The 23,374-nt window shown below is 56.4% G+C and overlaps 1 protein-coding gene across 2 annotated transcripts; it reads right to left on the bottom strand.

Annotated features, from left to right (window-relative positions):
• Positions 1 to 868: 868 nt before the first annotated feature.
• AIF1L (allograft inflammatory factor 1 like) lies at positions 869 to 23,098 on the bottom strand. Of its 2 annotated transcripts, XM_047828932.1 has the most exons (6): positions 22,940 to 23,098; positions 22,726 to 22,787; positions 11,919 to 11,985; positions 9,423 to 9,464; positions 6,188 to 6,350; positions 869 to 3,749 (listed from the first exon to the last, which is right to left on the bottom strand). In XM_047828932.1, exons 1-6 carry the CDS (start codon positions 22,968 to 22,970, stop codon positions 3,662 to 3,664), a joined length of 453 nt encoding a protein of 150 aa, XP_047684888.1. In that variant the 5' UTR covers positions 22,971 to 23,098; the 3' UTR covers positions 869 to 3,661. The 2 variants fall into 2 exon arrangements, with proteins under 2 accessions (XP_047684888.1, XP_047684889.1); XM_047828933.1 differs by lacking the exons at positions 22,726 to 22,787; positions 22,940 to 23,098 and adding an exon at positions 21,689 to 22,035.
• Positions 23,099 to 23,374: the final 276 nt, after the last annotated feature.

Genomic DNA, 23,374 nt, shown 5'->3' with positions numbered 1-23,374 from the left:
CGTCGAGGCTGGAGCGGGCTGGCTGCCTGTTGGTTTCTGTGGTTGCGAGGCGCCTGCTCGCGTTCCCCCTGCTCCTTGTGCCGCTGAGACCTCACATTAACACTGGGGTGTAGGTGGTTACTAACAGTCCCCGAGGGAGAGGAGTTAGGAAACCCGACAGACGTTTCCAGGGGGCAGCTCTTGAGAGAGGCTTTGCAGGGGGGTGTGGAGGAACAGGTTCGAAAAGTGGGTGGGTGGGGCCACGGAGGACTCTTCCGAGTCTGAGCAGGAAGGCTGAAATGAGAGGGTAAAGGGCACCAAAGATCAGCTTGGCTCCTTCCAAGGTAATCATTTCCCGAGCAAGAGCGTGGAAACTGCGCAAAAACACTTTAAGTGTGTTATTTAACGTCCAAGACATCCTAGTCACCGAGGGGTTTATTGTTGCCATTTAATTGATGAGAAGTTTAGAAAATTCCCCGGTGCCCCTCAAAGTGGTGAAGGCAAGATTAGAATTCAGCTTGTCTGGATGTGTCGATTGATGACTATTACAGTCCTACGTAGAGGTGTTTGTTTTGGAATTATAAATGCTCTGGGACAGAAATTCTTAAATCTGGAGCCTAGGGGTTAACGCCGCGGATGGGGATCATTTTCTTCTACTTTACTGTTTGGTTTCAGCAAAATTGCTTATCTGCTTCAAGGCTGCTTTTTTAAAGCAAGGATAACATAACAGAACCTGTCTCGTGGAGCTGTTGTGAGGAGTAAATGAAGTTCAGCATTTAACAGAGCCCAGCACACAGGACACATTCTTTCAAACTGTTACTATATTCGCTGTCTCTTGAATTTGCTGAGCCCAGGAACTGTCCCCAAAATACACAAATCAAGACACTGATAAGTTTGTCTGTTTTATTTCTAGTCCGTGGAGGTGATAGCCAGTACCACACACACTTATATGCGTGCACACACACACACACACACACACACACACACTTCATCCACCTGAACTTGCCTAGCAAACTCCTTCCTTTTGAGTCACAGGGACAAAGCCATACTTGGCAGTCCCCAAGTTGCTGGTTGCATTAGTTAGATTTGGTCTTTCAGAAAAAAGACAGCTGAAGTTCTAAGAAGCTGAGCCCTTAGCCAGAAAAGTAAGTCCTAGAGCCAATAGCCCCGATCTGAAATACATGCACACCCCCCCTTTTCCGGGACCACTTTTGAGCCCCTCTCCCTCTAGGAAATGGTGGAGGAACTGGTGGCGTTTCCCAGGATGCTCCCCATCCAACGAGAGAACTTTCTTTCCTGCCCTTTCCAGAAGCTGGGGACACACCTCCTTGCTCCCCTCCCTTAAAGGAGGCTTTCTACAGTCTTATAAACTGTGGGACCTACTCAAGTAAGCCTGGTTGCTTCTGCTCTCCTCTCTTTAGTTAGGAACAGTTACACTGACTATAATGGGTAGTTAAGGAAGGTATTACCTTGCTCAAAGGTCTCAGCCTGTCCAAAGAGAGGACAGTGGGAAGGGGTGGGGACAGGCAGCTGTTCATCTAATGATCTCCAGAGTGGGGGGTGGGGGGTGGGAAAGGCAGAGGAGGTGATGGAGTAAGATTTTACATTTGCAGGGAGAACTGTTTTGCTGGGGTTTAAACTTCAACTAGGCTTGTGCATTTGAAGCAGCTCCTTAGGCTGAGGATCAGCCAGTCATGGCCAAATAATCTTGCTCCTGAACTGGTTGAGACTAGTAGATTAACCCAACTGGGCATTTCCCCATCCTCCACCTGCTCCACTCCCCCAAGCTGCTCTAAGGGCAGGCCCTTGATTATGGGTCACTAAGGAGCTGCAGGGAGCCCACACTGGCTCCCCCCTCCAACAGCACCCAGACATTTCCACTTAAGGATTGGTGAAGACTTCTCCAAGACTCTTGGCTCAGTCTCGGGCCCAGGACTGCAGTGCAATCACCCCATAGTCCCCTCTTTCTTAACATTCACCTCACTCGTCGTTGCCTGGGTCTGACTTCCCCACAGGACTCTAAATTCTATGAGTCTGTCCAGTTCACTTCTGGGTCCTTGGCTCTTGGCCCATAGCAGGTGTTTAATAAATATGTTCAATGGATGAGTGCATCTAAGTCCTGAGTGGGCGGTATAAGGGACTCCGGAACACATGGGGTCAGGGCTGGGGTCCCTGCTCAGCCAAGATGGGGCTGAGGGTTGACACCTTCCTGTATGAGTTCTGAGAAATGGCTTGGCAGAGAAGCTCTAGGGAAGGCAGAATTGGAGAGCACCCTGGCCCTCACCCAAACCCTGTTGCTGACCTGGAGGCACTGGGAAAGGTGAGTCCTGGCCCAGGGCCTTCCTCAATCGTTGACCTAGGAGATTTCCCCTCTCTGCACCTTCACTTGTTGGCATCACTGACTGAGACAGCCCAGGGCAGAGACGAGGCATGGGCATGGCATCTGAACACCTGGGTTCCAGTCCAAACTTCCGTCTCCCGATTAACCCCTTGGCAAGGCACTTAATCCCTGTGAACACCACAGTTTTCTCGCCTGTGAAACGAGAGGTCCGGTCCAGCTAACCTACAGAGCAGATCAGGGTCCTAAAACACTGGGAGTCCATCACAAGGGACCCCAATCCAATCCCCAAGCTCAAAGTTTTGGGATGGAGAAAGGGGTGAGAGGACAGGCACATGTCGGGACAAAGTGGGGAGGCTTAAAGCTTATAATACGTGGTCAATAAATATCTGTTGAATGACTACATGGGGGAATGAATGAATGAATGAATGATGTAAGGTGGTAAGGCAAATAGGGGGGGCACAGTCAGGTTTCAAGCAGATTGGGATCAGAAAGGCAACCTTCCGTTTCTCAGCTCTTGGCTAATTTAGTGGGGCTGACTTTTTGCCATAAGTACTCTATTCCTCCTTTTCCTATCCTGCTGCCCTCAGCATCCTCCCCGAAAGGTGCCACCAGACTGAACTGACACGCCTCCCAAGGCCCCTCGCCTCCCTTCTACCCCCTTTGCTGCCCCAGCAAAGGGCAAGGGGGCTGCACTTTCCCTCTGAGCTGCCCATAAAGGTGTGGCTGCAGGCAAGGCCTGAGGATTCCTTCTGGAACCTTCTGGAAGGGCTCAGATTGCCAAGCCGCTCTCTCCCTCTCTCACCTCCCTGAGGATGAGAAGTGTGGACTGAGGCGGAATCAGCTGGGGAAATGGGACACTGAGTGGCCACGCCCTAGACAACCTAAGAGCACGGAACCACAGAGCTGTCCGAGGAAACCTACTCCAGGGCCTTCCGAGAGTGGGCTGTGGTCCTCACCAGGGCCAGGCCAGCAAGCCTGAACTTAGCTCCAAGACCCTGGAAGGACGGACTGTGCCGGCTCCAAACATGAGGACCACAGCCTTCCAGGCTCCCCGTCCTGGCCCTGCCCCCTCCAGTTTTTGGTTTGATGTCAGCCCTTCTGCACAGGGAAGGGGGGAGGAGGGAAGAACAGAGGGAGGGTACCAAGGCTCAGAACTCCCCGACCCAGAGCCCCTTGAAGGCAGATAATTTGTGCTTTACAAAGTGATCACCGGTTCTGCTGATTAAAAAAAAATAAACAAACGCACAAAGACCAAACAAAACAAAGAAGACAAATCACAATGAGTCAAGAAGGGCAGCAAAATTAGGGGGGAGGAGTGGGGGCAGGTCCAGACGGGGGTCCTCAGGGCAGGCTGGCAATGTCTCTCTCTGGAGGGGGACCAACTGGCTTGGGGCTGCTCTCGTTGGCTTTTCCTTCAAACATCATGACTCTGGTTTGGAAGATGGAGAAAAAAAACCAAACAGGATTAGGATTCCTTCCCTCATCGGGGGGAAGATCATCCCCGCCCTCGGGTCTGTAGGGTCCTCAACAGAATGCCCTTGCACCCATTCTCCATGGGATCTTCTCTGTGTGGAAGGGGTGGCTAGCCCCTTTTTCGCAGAAGAGAAAACCAACGTGCAGAGAACTCTGTATTCTAAGCCATGCGTCTTCCCCTAAACACGCTCCCGGGAGGAGGCAGAGCTAGGCTGGGCCGTGGCTCTGCTCAAAGCCCCTTCAGGTGTTCAAGAACCTCCCAAGCCTTCGGGGGTAACATCTAGGAGGGGCACCTGAGTGGCTCAGTCGGTTAAGCGGCCGACTTTGGCTCAGGTCATGATCTCGCGGTTTGACGCTGAGCTCGAACTCACAAAGCACGAGATCGTGACCTGAGCCAAAGTCGGCCGCTCAGCCGACTGAGCCACCCAGGCGCCCCTAAAAACTCAACCCTCAATTCCTGCCTTCCCCACCTGCGCTGCCCCTAAAGCAAACAGCAACGTCACTCGGTGACTCAGACCCCAGACAGATCAGAATCATCTGACTCCTTGTTAGCCTGTACATACCCCATATCTGGGCATGGAAGCAAATCTTCCAGTTCTGTCTCCCAAATCATTCCCGATTCCCACGGTTTCTTGCCTACCTCCTCTGTACCCTCTCCAGGCTGAGTGGCCTCATCTCGTGCCTGCACAGTCTCCCTGCGGCCACTCTCACCCCTACCGCAGACAGAGGCTTTTAAAAGTCACCCCCAAGGTGCCCGGGTGGCTCAGTCAGTTAAGCGTCTGACTCTTGACATTAGCTCCGGTCGTGATCTTGAGGTCGCAGGATCGAAACCTGCATCCGGCTGGGTGCTGAGTGTGGGGCCTGCTTGGGATTCTCTCTCTCCCTCTCTCTCTGCCCCTCCCCCACTCATGCTCTTTCTCTCTAAATAAATAAATATTTTTAAAAAAAGTCAGCCCCTAGCTTAAAGTCATCCAACGGCATCCCTTCACATTAGTGCCAAGTGCTAAGTGGGACCGTGACCTACAAGGTCCCGTGTCTGCCCGTCTCTGCAAACTCATCTTCACTCACTGCGCTCACTGATGGCCAGACACACTAGCCTCCATGCTTTTCCTTTAAGCCCACAAGCACAGTTCTGCCTCAGGACCCTTGCACTTGCTGTTTCCTCTGCCAGGAATGCCTTTCCTCAGATCTTCACATGGCTCATCTCTTCACATCTCCCTCCTTCGGGGCTCTGGTCAAAAGCTGTCTTCCCAATGAGATCCTCCCTGTCCACCATCCCATCCATTTCTGTTCCTCTTGTCTACTTTATTTTTCTTTGTACTACGCCATTGCAATCTGGCGTTTCAGCTTTCTCGGGGTGTTGATTTTGTGTTTGTCTGCCTCTTGTCATTAGAATGAAGCTCCACGAGCCCAGCAATTCATGTGTCCCCAGCGCCTAGAATAATCCTTAGTACATAGCTGGTGCTCAGCAAGTATTTGCTAAATTAATACATGATAAATCTACGGAGTCACTGGGTAGACCAGTACCCGACACGCAGTAAATGCACTAAATCTTAGGTGTTTTCCAAAAACATCAGGCCTCCTGCTGGCTGCCATCTGGCCTCGCAGGTGCACCGCGGTCTAACCTTGATGGTTGTCCCGCCATACCTCTTGCCCCACCCCACCCCACCCCACCCTTAAAGCTCTGCGGCCTGACCCGTGGGCTCATGAGCAGTCCTTCAGCCTCCCTGGGCCTCAACCTCCCCCTTCATGACAAAAGAGCTTGGTATATTTTCATTTGTACGTTCAATGCAAGAGACTCCCCAGGGAATCTGTCTGTAGTGCTTCTGTGCACTGGGCAGAACCTATGAAGTGTGATTTGGGCCACCACATGCTAGGTGGTTGCCATCAGCCAGTACCGGGCTGGAGGCTTCGTATGTGTTATCTCATCAGCCCTCAGGACGACTTATTATCCTCTCTCTCTTACAAAGGAAGAAACCGAGACTTGAGGATCTAAGGGGATTTGCCCAGGGGCAGTTCGGGAGCAAGTAACACCATCGACATTTGAACCCCGCCTCCCTTGGGAGCCGGTTGCTAACTCTATGATGCTCTCAACAACCCCGGCGGGTAGTAGAATCACTTTACAAATGAGGAAACTGAGGCTCAGAAGGTTTCCCAGTAGATTTATCGCTGCCGTCACCACCACGGTTGCGGCTTACTGAGTGCTGACTCTACAGGAAGTTCTGCTACAGGCGAACTCTGCCTGCAAGGTACACGTTAATGTGACCGTTTGACACATAAGGAAATCGGGTTCAGAGAAATTAAGAACCTGGTCCAGTACACCACCCAAGGAATTCTCTCCGCGCAACAGTGACTTTGACTTCAGGGGCCCCAGGAGAGGCGGGCGGTACTCACAGCTTGAGCACAGCCGACCGCTTCCCCAACATCATGTTCACGAAGTCACGGTAGGAGATGGTGTCGCTGACCCCACCTGTCACCTCTGAGATCATCTTTTTCATCTCCAGGTGGGTCTTGGGGACCCCAAGCTTCTCCATCATCCTCTTTAAAGACATCAGGTCTGCCGGAGGAGAAAGCAGATCCGTTAAGTGGAGACAGGCTATGGGCCAAGCGAGGAAGCTGGCAAAGCTCCCCCCACCCCCCTGCCGGCCCCACCCCGCACCCACTCGAAGGAGCCCAGCAGGTCAGCCCCTCCCTGCTGAGAGGGACATGCCTTTCTCCTCTGGGGTGAATGAGCCCATCATGCCCTCCCTGCCCTCTTTGGAAACAGTATAGACTAGCGGTTAGGGACATGGGCATCTAGAATCCAACAGACTTGGGTTGGAATCTGCCTCTGCTCTTCCTGGCTGTGGGACCTGGGGCAAACTACTCAACCTCTCTGAAACTCTGCTCCCGTAAGTGGCAAAATGGGTCGATGGGACCATTTGGAAGGACGACGTGCGAGAAGTATCCGGCACAAAGCAGGTGTTCGGTAACAGATTCTTCATTCTGTCACGTCCGCGGACCCCCCGAGGTGAGGGTGAGCTGTCGCCCGCCGCTCCCGCTACCCAGGAAGTCACTGCCCCACAAGGTGGGGTCAGGGAGTTGACTTGACCCCAGGCATGGAAAGTCACTCTGCCAGGGGCCCGGTGGCAGCTTCTCTCTACCTGCCACTCCCACCCAGAGGTCCTAGGGTTCCGCCTCGCTGGCAGGGAGAGGATGCCAAAAATATCCTGCAGAGCAGGAAAACCAACAAAAGAATAAAATTCAAGAAAAACAAGGGAGGCACCAAAAAGTCACTACTCTCTGCAGAATTGCTGCCCCTGACCTTCCGGCTCCCAAGGTCTTAGGCAATTTCCTTCAGATTGTTTTGTGAACAATGGGTTGGCAAAGGCTGGTGGCACAGAAGTGGGGCAGGGGGCCCCACTTGAGGGCCAGGGGAGTGGTTCGCCAGCTCACCCGAGAGCAGGGTGGGCAGGACAGATGCCAGACCCCTAGGTGCCAGGATGTCCAGGGCATTTCAAAGAAAACTGGGCAGCACTCTGCGGGGAAAAGTGAAAGGTCTCCCCCATGCTGCTGGCCAGACTCTGAATTGGCAAGATCTTTCTGGAAGGCAATTTGGCAAGATGCTTCAAAAGCCTTTGACCCAGAATGTCTAATTCCTGAGATTTACTCTAAAGAAATAATCGGCGATGTGGACAAAGATTCATGCACAAAGATGCTCTTCACAGGATGATTAAAAGTAGTCAAAATTGGGGGCGCCTGGGTAGCTCAGTCGGTGAAGTGTCCCACTTTGGCTCAGGTCATGATCTCACGGTTCGTAGGTTCGAGTCCCGCATCGGGCTCTGTGCTGACAGCTTGGAGCCTGGAGCCTGCCTCAGATTCTGTGTCTACCTCTCTCTCTGCCCCTCCCCTGCTCACACGCTCTCTCTCTCAAAAATAAATAAGACATTAAAGAAAAAAAAAAAGCATCTTATTTCAGCCCAGGTCACGATCCCCTGGTTCATGGGTTTGACCCCTGGGTCGGGCTCTGTGTCTCCCTCCCTCTCTCTCTGCCCCTCCCTCACTTGGGCTTTATGTCTCTCTCTCTCAAAAGTAAATAAACATTTTTTTTAAAAAGTGCTTAAAATTAGAAATTGTCTACATGGGCAATACTAAGGCATTGGCTGAATAAATTATAGGCCTTCCCTGCAACAAAGTATTATGCACCCATTAATTATAATTTCAAAAGAAAAGCTAATCATATGTCAAAATACCCACATTATATTATTCTTTGAAAAAAAATCAGACTCTAAAATGGTATAAAATAGCATTTGTGATTAGAACTGAGGATGGAAGGATGTAAACCAAAAAGTTTATATTCTGGGAGGTAGGATTGTAGGTGACATTTTTGTCTTTGTGCGTTACTATGTTTTCTAAATTTTCTTTATCATGAAAATGCATTAATTTGATAACCCTAATTTTTTTAAGTTTATTTTGAGAGAGAGCGTGAGCGGGGGGGAGGGACAGAGAGAGAGAGTAGGAGAGAGAGAGTCTCAAGCGGGCTTTGCACTGTCAGCCGCAGAGCCTGATGCGGGACTCAGTCTCACAAACGGAGAGATCATGACCTGAGCCAAAACCAAGAGTCAGACACTTAACCGACTGAGCCACCCAGGCAACCCTCCCCCCACCACCATTTTTTTTTTTTCTAAAGAAAAATAAAAGATAAAAATATTTAAAAAGGAGGGGCGCCTGCTGAGCGTCCGACTTCGGCTCAGGTCATGATCTCACAGCTCGTGGGTTTGAGCCCCGGGTCGGGCTCTGTGCTGACAGCTCGGAGCCTGGAGCCTGCTTCGGATTCTGGGTCTCCCTCTCTCTCTCTCTCTGCCCCTCCCCCGCTCACGCTCTGTCTCTCTCCCCTTCCAAAATTAATAAACGTTAAAAAAAATTGTTTTTAATATTTTAAAAGGAGAAGGAGACAAGACAGAGGAGGGGTAGAAACACTGGCAACAGCAGCAGCACTGAGCTCAGGGCAAAACAGAGGCGGGAAGCCCGTTTGAGAAACAGAGGCTGGGATCTGGACCCTGGGCCTGCCACTTAACCCTCCCGTGCCCCAAGCAAGTCAGTTACCCTGCTGGGCCTCAGTTTCCTCATCTGTAAAATGGTCATAGCATTCCTAGCGATGGTCAAGATACGGTCTTGAACCTGAGTGCCACGGGACAGGCGTTTGCCACCCCCCACACCTGGACCACACGATACAGTAAGGGTCTGCTGGAAGACAGGAAGCAAGGCCCACAGAAGCACGATGTCAAAGGCAGGACAGTAGACAAAGGCAAGGACGAAGGAACTGCCAGCGCCCTGGACCAGGGCGTCAACAGCCTAAGCATCTCCAGCCCCGGGCAGGCGTGAAACCCTCTACCCTGGGTCCCCCCAGCACCTGGCATGGGAGCCTGAGGTGTGAGCAGGGATGTGGGCGGGAGGGAAGCAGAGACGAGAGGAGTCTGGGGGCAGTGGGTCCAGGGTAGAAGTAAGACCAGCTTGTTGGCCCGGCCCACAGGGAAGTTTCCGTGCGTGCCCCTCACGCACACAAGTGGGTCAGTGGGGCTCTCTGGACCCCACACCCTCCACCCACCGAACACCCCCCCTCCCCCAGCACACCCGAGGCCTCACTTACCAATCTCGCCCTCATTGTTCAGGTCAAACTCCATGTACTTCTCTGGAAATCACAGAGCAAAACCCGGCATTAGCTCAGAATCAGGGTCACCCCCCTGGAGGGTCCCAGGGGCTCCCCCTGAGGGAGCCCACACCAGCCTCCTCGGGGGACTTGACGTGAGTCCCATCATCTTAGCCATTGTTTCTGGAGGGAGAGCTCGCCCTGCCCACACCCCTCTCCCACAGGCGCCACGGAGAAAGGTGCTGGGGGCCACTCTGACCCTCTGCTGAGGGGGCAGCTGCTTCCTCCCCGGTCCCCCCCCCCCCCCAGCCTGCGCTGGCTGCATCTGAATCACATTGGCAACAGTGACTAGAATAGAATAGGTTCCCAGGCCCTGAGATACAGATTCAGTGGGTTTGGAAAAGGGTGGGGAGGGGGCAGGAATTGGTATGGTTTTAGAGTGTCTCAGGTGATTCTGATGGGCAGTCAGATTTAAGGAGTCCCTGTGGTTCTGAACCTTCTGGGGGGCTGTAGGCACCACTGAGAATCTGATGCTCTCCCAAGAGAAATGCCATAGATCTGCCCTTGACCCAAAGTGGCACACACAGGGTCCCGGGGTACACAGACCCTCCCCTAAACCCCCCTATAGACCTTGAGTGACGCCTGCCTGATCAAGAGGTCCCGGGAACCCCCAACCCTCTCAAGGGAGAATATGCAGGGCAATGAGGCTGGTATCTTCTAACGAGGGCAGCGTGTGGCCCTGGGCAGGTCACCCCCGCCACAAAACCGCAGGGCCCTCAAGGTCTATTTTGCACTGAACAGCCAGCATGGGAAGCCCAAGGTCTTCCTGGAAGGTCCCTGTGACCTTCATGAGCGCCTGCCCTCCAGCCTCTTGGGCTGCCTCTTCCTCCCTCACCTCTGCTCCACTCCCACTGGCCCTGCTGCCTCTGGCCCATCCACCCCCACCCCCACCACACACCCCACTCCTGCTGGGACATGCTGGCCTGAATGTTCCTCCCAGCTATTCTCAGGGCTCCCCAGCCTTTCGGGCTGGTCCCTGCCACCCCCCACAAAGCACCTACCCCATCTGCACGCCCTGCATTGCCTTTCTCTTTGCCATACCCTCCCCCGCTAGCCTCTCCCTTGGGCAGGGCTCTCTGTGTATTCCCCATTGTAGCCCCAGGCCTGCAGGGGCCCTGGCACGTAGTAGGTGCTCATTTGGAGGTCAAATGAGTGAATGATTTGAAAACCTTCACAGCCCCTTTGCTTCCAAGGTAAGTTCCTGTGGTCCCACTCTGCCCCGATGGACCCAACCCTCCATCCCAAGGAAGACAAGGAGAGGAGACTTCTGTCCCTCCTCCCAGAGCCACCTCCCCGGTACCCAGACAGAAGGGAATGGACTGCTCCTCCTCTGCGTGGCTCTCTTTCGGGCGGCGGGACAGGGTGTGTCTTTGTTCTAGCTTTTCTTTTTGTTAATGTCAGGAGCCCCGTTGCATAATGGTTCAGAGCAGGGGCTCTGGAAGGAGACCAACCGTCGGCGGGCCGTGTGACCCCACGCAAGCAAGCCCACCTCTCTGAGCCCGAGTTTCTTCATCTGTAAGTTCAAGCCCACACCCGTCTCCCTCCTGGCCGAATTGGGATGAGTTGGGGGGAGCTCCCAACACAGCATTCCAAGTGCTTCCCCCAAGGTCAACGCTCAACAAATGCTTCGCCATCAGTGTCCTGCCTCAGGACAACTAAGCTGTGGGCAGCCTGAGGAGCACTTGGCAGGCTCTTGGCCTCAGAGCAGGGAGGATGCCCACACTGCCAAGACTTCGGGGGGGGGTGGGGGGGGTGTAGGGGGAAGGCGGCCTCGAGGATATCCGCCGAGGTCCTCCAGCGGCCAGGGCTCCCTGCACACCCGGTGCATCTCCCAGGCAGGAAAGGTGGGACTGTCCCGCTCCTTATGTGCACGGCTCTTCTCCTTTCGAGCCGCTGGCCGGGAACCAAGCGCCAGGGCCCGGAACAGAGGGACCTTTATGCCGCCCCCTCCCCGCGCGGGCTCCCAGGCCCTGTTTTCTTTTCATCCCTTGCTGCTGGGATTCAATGGGCAGAAACTCTGCCCCCTGCCCCACTGTGGCGACACAAACGTCCATTCTGCGCAGGGGCTCCCGAGCCGCTCCCCCGCGGAGGGGAAAGGCAAGGGCTGCTACAAAGAGCTGATTGTGTGCTGGGGCCCCGGGAGCAAGCAGGGCCTGGACAGCGGCGGACGGGAGCCAGCCTGAGCCCTGCCTGCCGGGCAGCTGGGGGGAGAGGGGCCAGGCTGGGCCCGCGGCCGAGGGTGAGGGGCCTGGGGTGGCGTGGAGACAGGTGGAGGGGCCCGTGCCCGCGCCCACGCCCCCCACCTCACGGCCCTCTGGGAAGGGGGCGTTCTGGAAGAAACGGGGGCTCAGCCTGGCTCTGCGGGGTAAGGAAGCCTACGTGCCAGGGGCCAGCCCAGCTCTGTCAGGGAGGGTGGGGCAGACAGCCCCAGCTTACCTTTGAAGGCCGCGAGCTTTTCCACCAGGTTCTCTTCATCACTGTACTTCTGGTCACACAGAAACTCCTTGAAAGGCAAAAGAACAGTGCTGAGCGCGGGGTCAATGGGCAGAGCTCACTGACACGTAGGCCCATCGCCCTGGTGCCTGCTCCCGTGCCAGGTGGCCGGGCTTGGCCAGGCAGGGCAGGAGGCCCCAGTGTTTGCCCTGGCCTCCTGTCAACCCCTCAGAGACAGATCTGCAGTCCACGCCGTGGGCAGGAAGTATGCTCAGCAGCCCGGGGTGCCGCCCGGAGGGCCTGCCCTAAATACCTTCAGTCAGCCTCCGAATTACCAGTGTGGGGAACTGGGCCTGCCCCAGCAGGGCACCCCAGCTCCAAGGTCCACGGAGCCGCGAGCCCCAAAGGCAAGCTGCCTGGTTCTAGCATTAACTCCTTAGGGACGTGACCCCAGCATATGAATTCCTGTCTGCCTCTCGATTGCTTTATCTGACAAATGGGTAGAATTATCATAGCTACTCCTCCAGTTTGTTAAGAGCCGCCAAGGAGCGTGTATGTATGACTCTGGGAAGACAGCAAGTGCTCAATAAACAGCACCTCTTGTATGATTAGCCTCTGCTCTAGCCTTGGGAGATCACTTACCCTCTCACCTGTAAAACAGGGCTACCGTCCCCTCAAATGATGCCTTTCAGAACCAGGTGGGGGGGAGGGGCCTGTGGGGGGGGGGGGTGGGGGACACTAACATCAGCCTCCAGAAGGAAACGCCAACCTGCACGATCTCTTGGGATCTCCCAGTGGGTCCAAAAGTTAGTTACTATTATCGCTTCCATTTTACAGATGAGGAAACTGAGGCGCACACAGCCAGAGCTTCAAGTTAATTTCATCTCATGAACAGCCTGCATCCTTCATCCCAACACCCAAAGATGGGCGGATGGCAGGCACGCATCTGGCTTTAAAACAAAACACGACAAATTAGTAAGTACCTGTTTGGCCAGGTAGCTTACTTGCCTTGTTGATCTTCAGGCAGCCCTGGAGCCTGCATTCAGGGAAATACTCCTGTCCTCTGGGAAAGCGGAGGCCACGTTCCCATCCTAGCACCAGATTCTGCAAATCCCCTCTCCTCTCTGGCCACCGCTTTCCTCATTACAGAGCAGATCGAACACGGGCACGGGACCTCCACTCATTTAAGGGACCACAGGGTATACAGCTCTGTTCGAGGCACCAAGGGAGCAGGTGAGGCCAAAGAAATAAGGTCCTTATCGTTAAATTACAGGAAGCTCATGTTTAAAATGATGTTAAATGGGACGCTGGGGTGGCTCAGGGGGCTAAGCATCCAACTTCGGCTCAGGTCACGATCTCGCGGTTTATGAGTTCAAGCCCCGCATCAGGCTCCCTGCTGTCAGCAGAGAGCCGGCTTTGGATCCTCTGTCCCTCTCTCTCTCTGTCCCTCCCCCACTCGTTCCCTCCCTCCCTCTCTCTCTTTCTCAGAATAAATACATAAACTTAAAAAATAAATAAAATCACGTTAAATATTATCTAGATCAATCACTCAATCTGTTTCTAAATTCCCGCTGTCATGCCCCACTAACTGATGACAAAGTCTGTTCTTGTATGTCAGGGCTCAGGCAACAAGTCTATCTAAGCACGAGGCAGAATATGATCCCTTCCAGGGTTCAAGTTCCTCCAAATTAACTCAGCCCCCTTTGACAGGGAAGGAGACACCACCTGCCATTGCGGCTCCCCTTGTTGGTTCTGGGGGCTGTCCTACCCCTTGAGCTCAATTTGCTTGGATCCAGATCCCTGAACGGGCTCTGACTGGTGCAGGATTCCTGCTTTGGGCAGGCACTGTGCTAGCTCACTGAGGTGGGAACAGCAGGGCCAGAGAGGTTAAATCACATGTCTGAAGTCCCTGCAGGTTTGGTTTGGAACCTGAGTCTGTTGGACCCCAGGGTCTGTCTCTGCCTCCAGCAGCCTCACAGAGGGCAACCCCAGGGCCCCTGGTATGGCTTGGCCACAGCTTCACATCGGACCTCGGTACCATGTGCCACGCACGGTCTTGCCCCCACTTAGCTGGAGCTCTGACTGTCTCTTGCAGCCTGGGAGGCTCTCCCCCACCCCCGGCTGGCTCGGTTCAGGACTTCTCTTCCTCTTGGCTCCCTCTCCTAGCTCTTTTCCACTGCTCTTTTCCCCAGTCCCATTCTCTGCCCCAAAGTAGGACAATTACCTCTTGTCTGTGACCCTGAACACACCAGGCACCTCCCAGGGTCACAGGTCCTATTATCTGCACAGCAGAGGGACAAATAGGTCCGTGGTTCCCAGACTTGGGGATAACGCAGAAGAAAACATTTCCCCCAAAAAAAGTTAAAAATAAGGGGAGGTGCTAACATAGACCAGCCACGGTTTTATTTTGCCAAGTAGAGACTTTAAACAATCACCACTGACTGTTGCCGTGACTTCAGCAAAGGACATTTCGTAAAAGTAGGAAGTTCATAATCTCGGAATTTTTAAATGGAACCCATTTAGCTGACGTTCGGTTCGCTGCCTGGCCCCCGCGTTCCCTCCGCTTTGCCATTTCAGGAACTGGAAAACCCTCGTGGGGAGGCAGAAAGGCACGGGCAACGCCCAACATCCGGGAGCCCCTGGCGAGAGACCTGGGGGCCCTCCCCGCTCCCACATTCTGGTTGACCAGAAACCCTGCGCCAGCCAGAGCCTGTCCGTATCATGTACCAACCCCCTCTAGGGATCCAGGCAAACTGGGCTCAAGGCTCGGACGCGGTCCCTGGTCTTGGAGACAAATCGCACACAGACGAACCCAGGACCAGCAGGGAGCGATTCTCGTTCACGGGGCCTGACCCGGAGCCGGCAGGTGCAGCAGCTCTGGGCGTCCAGATTATTGTCTCGGTGATAGAGTCGGTTTTCTCCTTAGTGCTTATGACCGCGTGACAGGCTGTCCAACTGGTTCTCCCCCCCTCCCCCTCCCCCCCCACTAGAGTGAGGGCCTCCCCCACGCCAGGCTCGCTCCCACCTTGGGAACCGTAGCTCCAGCCGTGCCCCCTGTCTGCAGCACTCGTCCGCCCCCATCTGCATGGCTCTCTCCCTCAACATCTTCACCCGTTTGCCCAGCTTTCACCTTCTCCAGGAGGCAAATCCCATCCATCCTGTCCACTGCGGTCCTCAGCCTCCACTCTCAACCCGCTTTCTTCCCGCACATCCCTCCTGTCCCACGGGAGGAACCGCCTCCTAACACAACTTACAACGTAGCGCTTATTCAGGGTGCTGTCCGTTGTCCGTCTCCCCCTGCCACAGAACAGGTGCCCAGTAAATTTTTGCGGGCTGAGAGAATGGAGACCCAGCGAGGACAAATAACTTGCGCAAAGCAGCACGGCTGGCAAGTGCCCGAGCTGGGATTCAAGTCCACAGTGGGGGCTGTCTGGGCTCTTTCCCTGCTGAGCTGAGGAATCAAAGTGACCCGAGAAAGCGGGTGTTGGAAAGACGCCGGGAGGAGGCAAGCCTTTGGCCAGAGGTTCCAGGAGGACGTCTTTACTGTCTCATGCCCCACAGAAGCCTCACACACGGCAGTGCCCAGCATATAGTAGGTGCTTAGGAAACATCTGTTGAATGAATGGAGAGGCCTGGCATTTAGCCCAGAATCACTTTCTCCACTTGGCAGAGCAGCTTTGCAAAGGCGTATGCGTGTGATACAAGACTGGAGGGGCTCAGGATTAGAATTACACGTTTCCTTAGAGCCAAAAATGACAAGTGCCCTGAGCCACAGAGTGGCCAGGGCTGGGACAGGCAGCTGACCCGCTCACGCGTGGGCGGGCAGCCTTTGCTGAACCCGGGCTTGGGGCAGCTGGGAGGACCATGCCTTCGGCAGGGCGCCAGGGAGGAGGCAGGTGGGCAGCAGAAGCGGGAGTCCCAGGGGCGGGCCTGCCGGCTCCCACCCCAGCTCCAAGCTTTGGATTCTTGGTTCCTGTTCATGCGCAGCCCACAGCCTCCCCACCTCCAGGCGTCCTCCCTCTGTATCCTTGTCCGGCCTCGGGGCACAGCCATGTCCAGTGGGCAGGCACCCTATGTGTCCACACTCCAGGACCACCCCCCGCCACCCCCCCGCTGCCCTGACTCTGGATCCCCAGACAGAGGAGAAAGAGACAGAAGCCACCGCAGATGTTTAGAACAAAAGCAAAAGGAAAAACAGACGGCAAGCTGGAGCCAGAATGCCTGGGATCGAATCACTTAGTAGCTGTGTGAAAATTACTTCATTCGTCTGTGCTGTGGTTTCTTCATCTGGAGGAAGGAGAAAAAGATCTCGTAGGCTTGTCCCGAGGGGTTGCAGTATTAAAACCATAAATACATGTAAAGTGCTCATACAGTGCCTGGCACCTAGTAATTACTAAATAAATGTTAGCTGTTTATTCTTGCGATCTTCTAATATTTATATCCGTACAATCTACTTCTGACCCCCACAGCTCATCATCCAGACCATCATCAGCTATTAAATAGATTAGGAGGCAAACCCCCTTCCCACCGACTTAGGCTGGCTGTGGTTGGCTTCTCTTTCCCTTTTCCGGGTATTCCCATTGGATAGATCGGATAACTGAGGCCCGGGGAGGTTGCTCAAGGTTACAAAGTTTTAACAATTCGAGCAAAGTCTGTCTGCCTCCCTTCACCAGCCCAGCTCCCTCCTTGCCCCAAACAAGAAGAGGGTGTCCTGGCCACAGGCTTCTGGGCAAAGAAAGTCAATACTGAGCGTTACCTTTCCTCTTGGGCGGCTGCGGGAGGTTATTCTGGAGGCCAGGGAACCATCCTATAGCCCTCGAGGGGGACGAGGAGGGTGGGTGGATGCATTACTCCACCCCCGGCACCCTCTCCCACTCCGACCCACTGTCCTAAACGACAAGGTTATCCAGCTGCACAAAGTGCTGTCAGGACCTCCAGCCATAAGGGGTGCAGGGGGCTTGGAATGAAATGGTGGCCCCGTCAATCCCCGGCAAAGAGTCAGAAACCACAAGTAGGCAGGAGCGTGGGGTCAAAACTAGGAAGCTTCCAGCCAGACGGTCACGCCTCAAACCAGAGTGTCCACGGGCAAGGCCCAGGAAGGCGGCAGGATTGTTAAAACAACCACAGAGGCAGAGAACCTGTAAGGGACTCCTCAGAGCATCCAGCCAGTTCTCTTCGTTCAACGGCTGGGGAAACTGAGGCCCCAGAAGGGAAAGGGTCTTGCCTCAAGCCACAATGGCCGGGGGACCCACATAAACGCTCCTAGGTGCGGGGTGTGCAGGGCAGAAGTCACAGGAAGGGAGGTGGGATCAGGTTGACTGGGCTCAAATCCCAGCTTCAGCACTTCTTAGCTCTGTGGCCCTGGGCAACTTGCTTTACTACTCTGGGCCTCAGTTTCCTCATCTGTAAAATGTAATCATAATGATAGAACCCTGCCCCCCCCCCCCAGTGGGTCGGCATAAGGATTAAAAGAGCTGACTGCAGGGGCGCCTGGGTGGTTCAGTCGGTTAAGCGTCCGACTTCAGCTCAGGTCATGATCTCACACTCCGTGAGTTCGAGCCCCGCGTCGGGCTCTGGGCTGACAGCTTGGAGCCTGGGGCCTGCTTCGGATTCTGTGTCTCCCCCTCTCTCTGCCCCTCCCCTGCTCATGCTCTCTCTCTCTCTCTCTCTCTGTCTCAAAAATAAAATAAAAATCATGCTCTCTGTCTCAAAAATAAAATTAAAATTAAAATTAAAATTAAAATTAAAATTAAAAAAAAAAATAAAAGAGCTGAGTGCATAGGAAGAGCCCGGACTCCTACACGTAAGTGTTAACAGTTATGTGTTTGGGTCGCCCAAACTCAAGCCACACCAAGAGATTAGGTGTGAAAAGGGCAAAAGCAGAGACCTACCCACAGCTCTCTGCCCCACATTGTGCCACGGAGTCCTCCTGGTAAGCCTTGACCCTCTGGCCATCCCTATTTGTCCCTGGACACCCGGCTGACCCGGCAGGGATGGGCCATCCACACGGGACAGAGTGTTCCCATCTCGGCCCCAGGGGACGGCGCCCACGGCCACACCTGCTCACTGCTGCCTCGCGGTCGTCTACAACCTCTGATGCCCATCAGAACCTACCACCCATCCCTGGGATTCCCATCTGCATACTCATGCCCGGAAGGGAGAATATCCAAAACCAGCAGAGGTTGGCAGCCCCCGCCGCGTCCGGGCTTCCAGATCCCTGCCACCTGTCTGCCCCGCCCCCACCCCCTACTTAACTCTCTTTCTGGGCTGGTACCTCTAGCACCTGCTCCCGGATACTTGCTCCTGGCCCTCCGGGCTTGTCTTTATGTATCAGCCGCAGCAGAATTTTGGGGCGGGCAGATATCACCATCTGGGAGGCCATCCAAGGAGCTGGTGGTTGAAACCCTGGGCGAAACCCCCAAGGACAGGCAGCACCATACTGGGCCGGGCCGAGATGCTTCTGACGCAACCCACGGGCTCTTAAAGGGCCAGGCCGGCCCGGTGCGTGGCAGGAGGCTGTAATGTGCACCCGGGAGGACAGCAGGCTCACGTTCCCCTCAGCAGCTTTGGGGCCTCACCCGGATGCTGCATCCTGGCCAGCAGCAGACGGGGCAGCTGAAGAAAAACACCCCACCGACTTCACAAATGAAGCAGACCCTACCGAAATTCTATCCCCCGCTTCCTGTGACACGGCCACACCAAGGTCGAGACCGGCTGTACCTGCGGGGACACTGAATCCTCAGCGGCTCACGTGGCCGCTTATCACCATCTCCCTTATAATATATTAAGGAGGAGCAAGAGAGACCGGTGCCCAGAGATGCCAGCTGGGCACATTCGCCTGGGCAGGGACAGGGTGGCATTGGTCAGGTCTCAGAGGCCCCCTGTCGCTGGGGATACATAACCCCTGGGCACAGACACCCAGCCTGCTGTGTCCAGTTCTTCCCAGTACAGATGGTACCCGGGTTTGGAAATAACCATCAGGCCCCTAAATGCTATAGGGAATGCCAAGTGCCCTTCACTCGACCCAGGAGGGCTGGGGAAGGCGGGACAGTAGCCAGAGATCCCTATCGCTTAAGCAGGAGCGGCCTGTGTCACAGCTAGGCCACGGCCACCTGGTGGACAGCGTCCCGGGCTGGCCACGGGTGCCGTCTGGAGTCAGAGTCCCGGCTCTGCCACTTCCTGGCCGGGTGACCTCGGGCAGGTGACTTCACCTGGCTGAGCCTCCGTGTCCTCATCTCTAAAACCTGAGTAATCCCTGTCCCCCGGGGATGTTTATAGATCCTTGCTGCACATCTGGGTAAACAAACGCTCTGCCCGGAGGAGTCACTGAGACGATGTATGTGCAGCACTGTGCACGGAGCGAAGGCACAACCCAAGTCATTAGCTAAAGATCCTGGCCTCTGGCCAGTTCGCGATGCAGTCCTCGCTGCCCTCTGCACTCCTCCTGCTCGGTCGGAAGGATAAGGGCACTCTGAGGGGCACCCATCCAGCCCCATCGCTTCTCTCTGTCCCTGTGGGGAAACTGGAGAGACCCTGTCCCGTTGCCAGATAAGGCCAGGCCTGGCTGGCCCGGGGTCACCTGCCATGCCTCCAAGGCACAGGGAATGTCAGCTATGTGTGGGGGTGGGGGGGGGTGGGGGAGTGGGAGGTGCTGGCACGTCCCGCCCCCCTCAGTAGTGCAGAGAATGCGCCCACAAGCACGCGCACTCACGCACACGCGTGGCAGAGACGCAGGGGCTATCTTCAGTCTATGCTGTTTAAACCCAGGCGGTTCACTCATCCCACCCACTCCCCCGGCCCCCCAGTCTTGTTTTCTGGAAAATGGGAATAGACGCTCACGGCATCAGAGTGAGTGTGCAGCGAGATGTTGCCTGAAGTGCTCCTGGAACACTGCCTGGCACATGCCAAGTGCTCAGAAAATGATCAAGAAAACTAAAGCAGAACCAGGAAAAAAAAAAAAGTGCACTTCTATGCAGCCCCGCAGGACCTCCAGGTACCCCCGAGTCTCCTTCAGTTTTTTGCTTCTGACCCTTATAACAGCAATCGCTAAGACTGAGCTGCCCTGGTACCCCTTGGAAGCTGGCCCAGCTTGGGGTGGGGGGAAGGCCCCAGAGGGAACTGGGATGTTGGCCCAGAGAAGCCCCCAGAACTGCCAGCCAGGCTGGGCTCTGCCCCAGGCAGCGGCCCCAGGGGTACTTAAGCACATGCAACAAGGGAGTTACGAAGCCCCATCCTCCATGCGTCCCTGCTTCCGCAGGGCCACTGGGAAACTGCTCGGGCCAGCCCCCCAGAAGCTCTGCTCCAATGGGGCAGTGAAGCTATACCCCCAAGCAAAGCAATCCGAACTGCCAAGGTTCCCTCTAGAATCCGCCCACCCCAGGGAACTTCTGCTGCGGTCATGGTCGTGGGTGGAGTGGACTCAGACCCTCAAACAGAGCGACTCCCTCAGAGTCTGCAAAGAGCTTCTGTCTGTCTGCTCATCTCCACTGACTGTCCTAGGGACTCGGAACAGAGCAGGGATCACTGCTCCCTGAGTTGCAGGCAGGGAAGACTAAGGTTCCACCAGATGAAAGGGTCTGTCCCAAGCTGCGCAGCCAGCAGGGGCTGCGACATGTCACAGACCCTGCCCCTGGGTTTGCCCTCCCCGCGTCTTAACGCGCCAAACAAACCGATGATAACAATCATGACAGCAGCCGGCTCTCCCGTGTGCTTTCCATAGATTATCTCCCTGAAAAATCATGACAATGAACTACCACTACCTCATGCGGATGGCCCAAGGTCAGAGAGCCAGCGAGCACTCTGCCCACCCCTTCACCCCCACTCATGACTCCATACTATGGGGTCATGCCGCCTTGACCTCCTGGGGTGGGAAGCAGCTCAAACTTCTGGTTTGATCCTGGAGTCCCCTTCCTATGGTTTGATCCAGCGGCCCAACAGCAGCCTGGGTTCACATGACGTGGTTCAGGATAGCACGTGGGCAGGTAAAGGAAGCTAGTTCTGCTTCTGTGTGACCTGAGCCAGCTGCCTGCCCTCTCTGGGCCTTGGGATGCCAAAGTGGTTACGTGGACCCTCCTTGCTCACCTTCCCCGGTCCCAGCACTGTCCAGATCAGCCCCTGAGAGCCACAGCCCCTGACAGCCACAGCCCCACTCCCTTCTGAGCCAAGCCCGTCTACCTCCCCAAACAACCCGGTAGCTTACCCCACCCCCCGCCCTGGGGACTGGCATGGAAAGTCCCACACATTCTCAGCTCCTCTGGTTTGTCTGACTGTAATCGCTTCTCCCCCATCTCCAGTTGTCTCTGGCTCAGGGTTCGGCTGGCTGTGGGTGGATTCAGCCAGCCTGGAACCCGCCCGGCCGAGTGGCCCAGGGGGCTGTATGAGGTCAGGGTTCCAGGCTCCTGTCCAGAGGGCAAGAGCAGCCAAGACCAAGGGCGGGCTGGCTGGGGAGTAGACTGGAAGGTGGCCCAGCAGCTTGGACCCCTGAGAGCCCCAGCCAGATGTCCAGTCTCCCTTTTAGCTGTGCTCAAGATGGCACCCGGAGGCAGGGCAATGATGACAAAGAGGAGCCCAGAGTTTACTTGGAGGGACCCTGGGTCCCCAGAGCCCCGCATGGGATTCCTACAGCCAGTGGAATGAAATCAGACAGGCTGCCCAGTTCCAGGCCCTCCAAAAAGAATCAAGGAGGGAATCAAGCCCCAGCGAGAGGAAATACTACCCCCAAGAGGCAGCCCCTAGACCCACCTCCACACTGCCTGGACCCCGATGACACTCACCCGCTTCCCATGCCGGGACTCTGAGCTGGGCTTGGACCTTGGGTGCCCAGCCGCTGAGGGAGCCGGCAGGGGGAATAGCTAGTCTTGTTTCGGTGAGCCCGTTCGTTAGGAGTGAATCTGGGAGACCGCCTCGGGGAAACAACTCTGGCACCGTCCACGACGTCTTCCCTCCTGGCAGGTGCGGGACCACGCACACTCCGCGCCTTGCCTCAGCCAGTCCTCATGGTGACCCCCACTCCGCCCTGAGAGCCTTTGCTGATCACCACAGAGCTGGTCCGCGATGGAGGCCAGGCCTGAGCCCAGGTCTCACAGAACCCCAAAGCTAGGACTGTGCTGCCCTTGAGCTTTGGCCAATCCAGGCAGGCCCTGACACTTTTCCTTATCTTCTACGATTTACATGCTCGTTCTGCAAACGTTTGCGGAGCGCCCATTGGGCGCCCAGCCACAGTAGGAAGGATTTCTTTATAGAAATCCACCAGGGCCAATGAGAAAAGCATCAAGCCCCTCGGAGAAGCTTCCCTAAAAAGTTGGAGTGAGAAAGAGGTGTGGAGTGGGGGCGGGGGTGGAGCACTGGCCTGCAGCCTGGACCCCCGGGTTCTAACGGGGGTCCCTTGTGGACTCTGGACTTGCTGTGCCACCTCGCCTCTCTGAGCTGGGACACATGGGGGGGGAGGGGGGGTCCCTCCTGCGCCACATCCTTGCAGCTGGTCCCAGGCGGGCTTCCGGGGAGCCCCGGCCCCCGGGGGCACCGGAGCTCCTGGGCGGGCCCTACCTCCCCACTCTAAGAGTAACGACTTGCAACCCGAGCCGCGGGAGGAGGAGGGGGAGGGAGGAGGGGGGAGGGAGGGGGGGGGGGACCTACCTGGAGGCGGGAGGCACAGGGGCAGGGGCCGAGGGAAGGAATTGGGGGAAGCCCAGACGAAGGAGAGAGGGGGTTGAGGCGGCTCCAGACACAGCCTCGCAGACGGGGGCGGGCCCCGGGGGGCTCTGGGATACTCGGGGGAAACTCGCCGGCCGCCCTGGCGGCGCGCGCTTACCCGGTTGATCTCGGCCAGCCTCCTCTCCTGCCGGGCTTTGAGCAAGCCGAACGCCTTCCCTCCTGCCGGAGACAAAGAAGCGGCCCGGGAAGCGTGGGTCTCCCCGGGCCCCGCGCGGCGGACCACGCCGCGCGCTCCGCGCGCGCAGGTGGCGGGCGGGGGACTCCGCGCCGGGGAGGGGGCGGGGCAGGGGCGCGGGGACAGCGGCGCCTACCTTGGAACCTGTTGCCGAGCGCGACGGACATGGCGAGCGCGGGGCTCCTCCCGCCGGCTCCGGGCTGGGCGGCCGCGGCGAGGCACGACGACGAGGGAACTGGCGCCCGGTCCGAGCTCCGGCGGCGTGTGGCGGCCGCACCGAGGGGCGGAGGGATGGCGCGGGCGGCCGGACACACCCCTCCCGCCCTCCACCCGCCTCACCCCCGCCCCCCTTCCTCCCCCCCCCCCCCCCCCCCCCCCCCCGTCCTTCCGCCCCGCCGCCCGGCCGCCGGCATCAAAGCGGCTATTATACGGGGCGCCGCGCCCGCCGCCCGCCCCTCTGCTGGAGGACGCGGAAAATGCACAGCGCGGGGCCGCCCGTGAGCGCCTCCCTGCCTGCTCCTCCCGGGACCTCGACCAGTCCCTTCCCAGCGCCGGGCCGCGGTTTCCCCTT

The sequence above is a fragment of the Prionailurus viverrinus genome, chromosome D4 (assembly GCF_022837055.1).
Source record: "Prionailurus viverrinus isolate Anna chromosome D4, UM_Priviv_1.0, whole genome shotgun sequence".
NCBI classification, from domain to species: Eukaryota; Metazoa; Chordata; class Mammalia; order Carnivora; family Felidae; genus Prionailurus; species Prionailurus viverrinus.
This window is presented reverse-complemented; position numbering and strand designations above follow the sequence as displayed.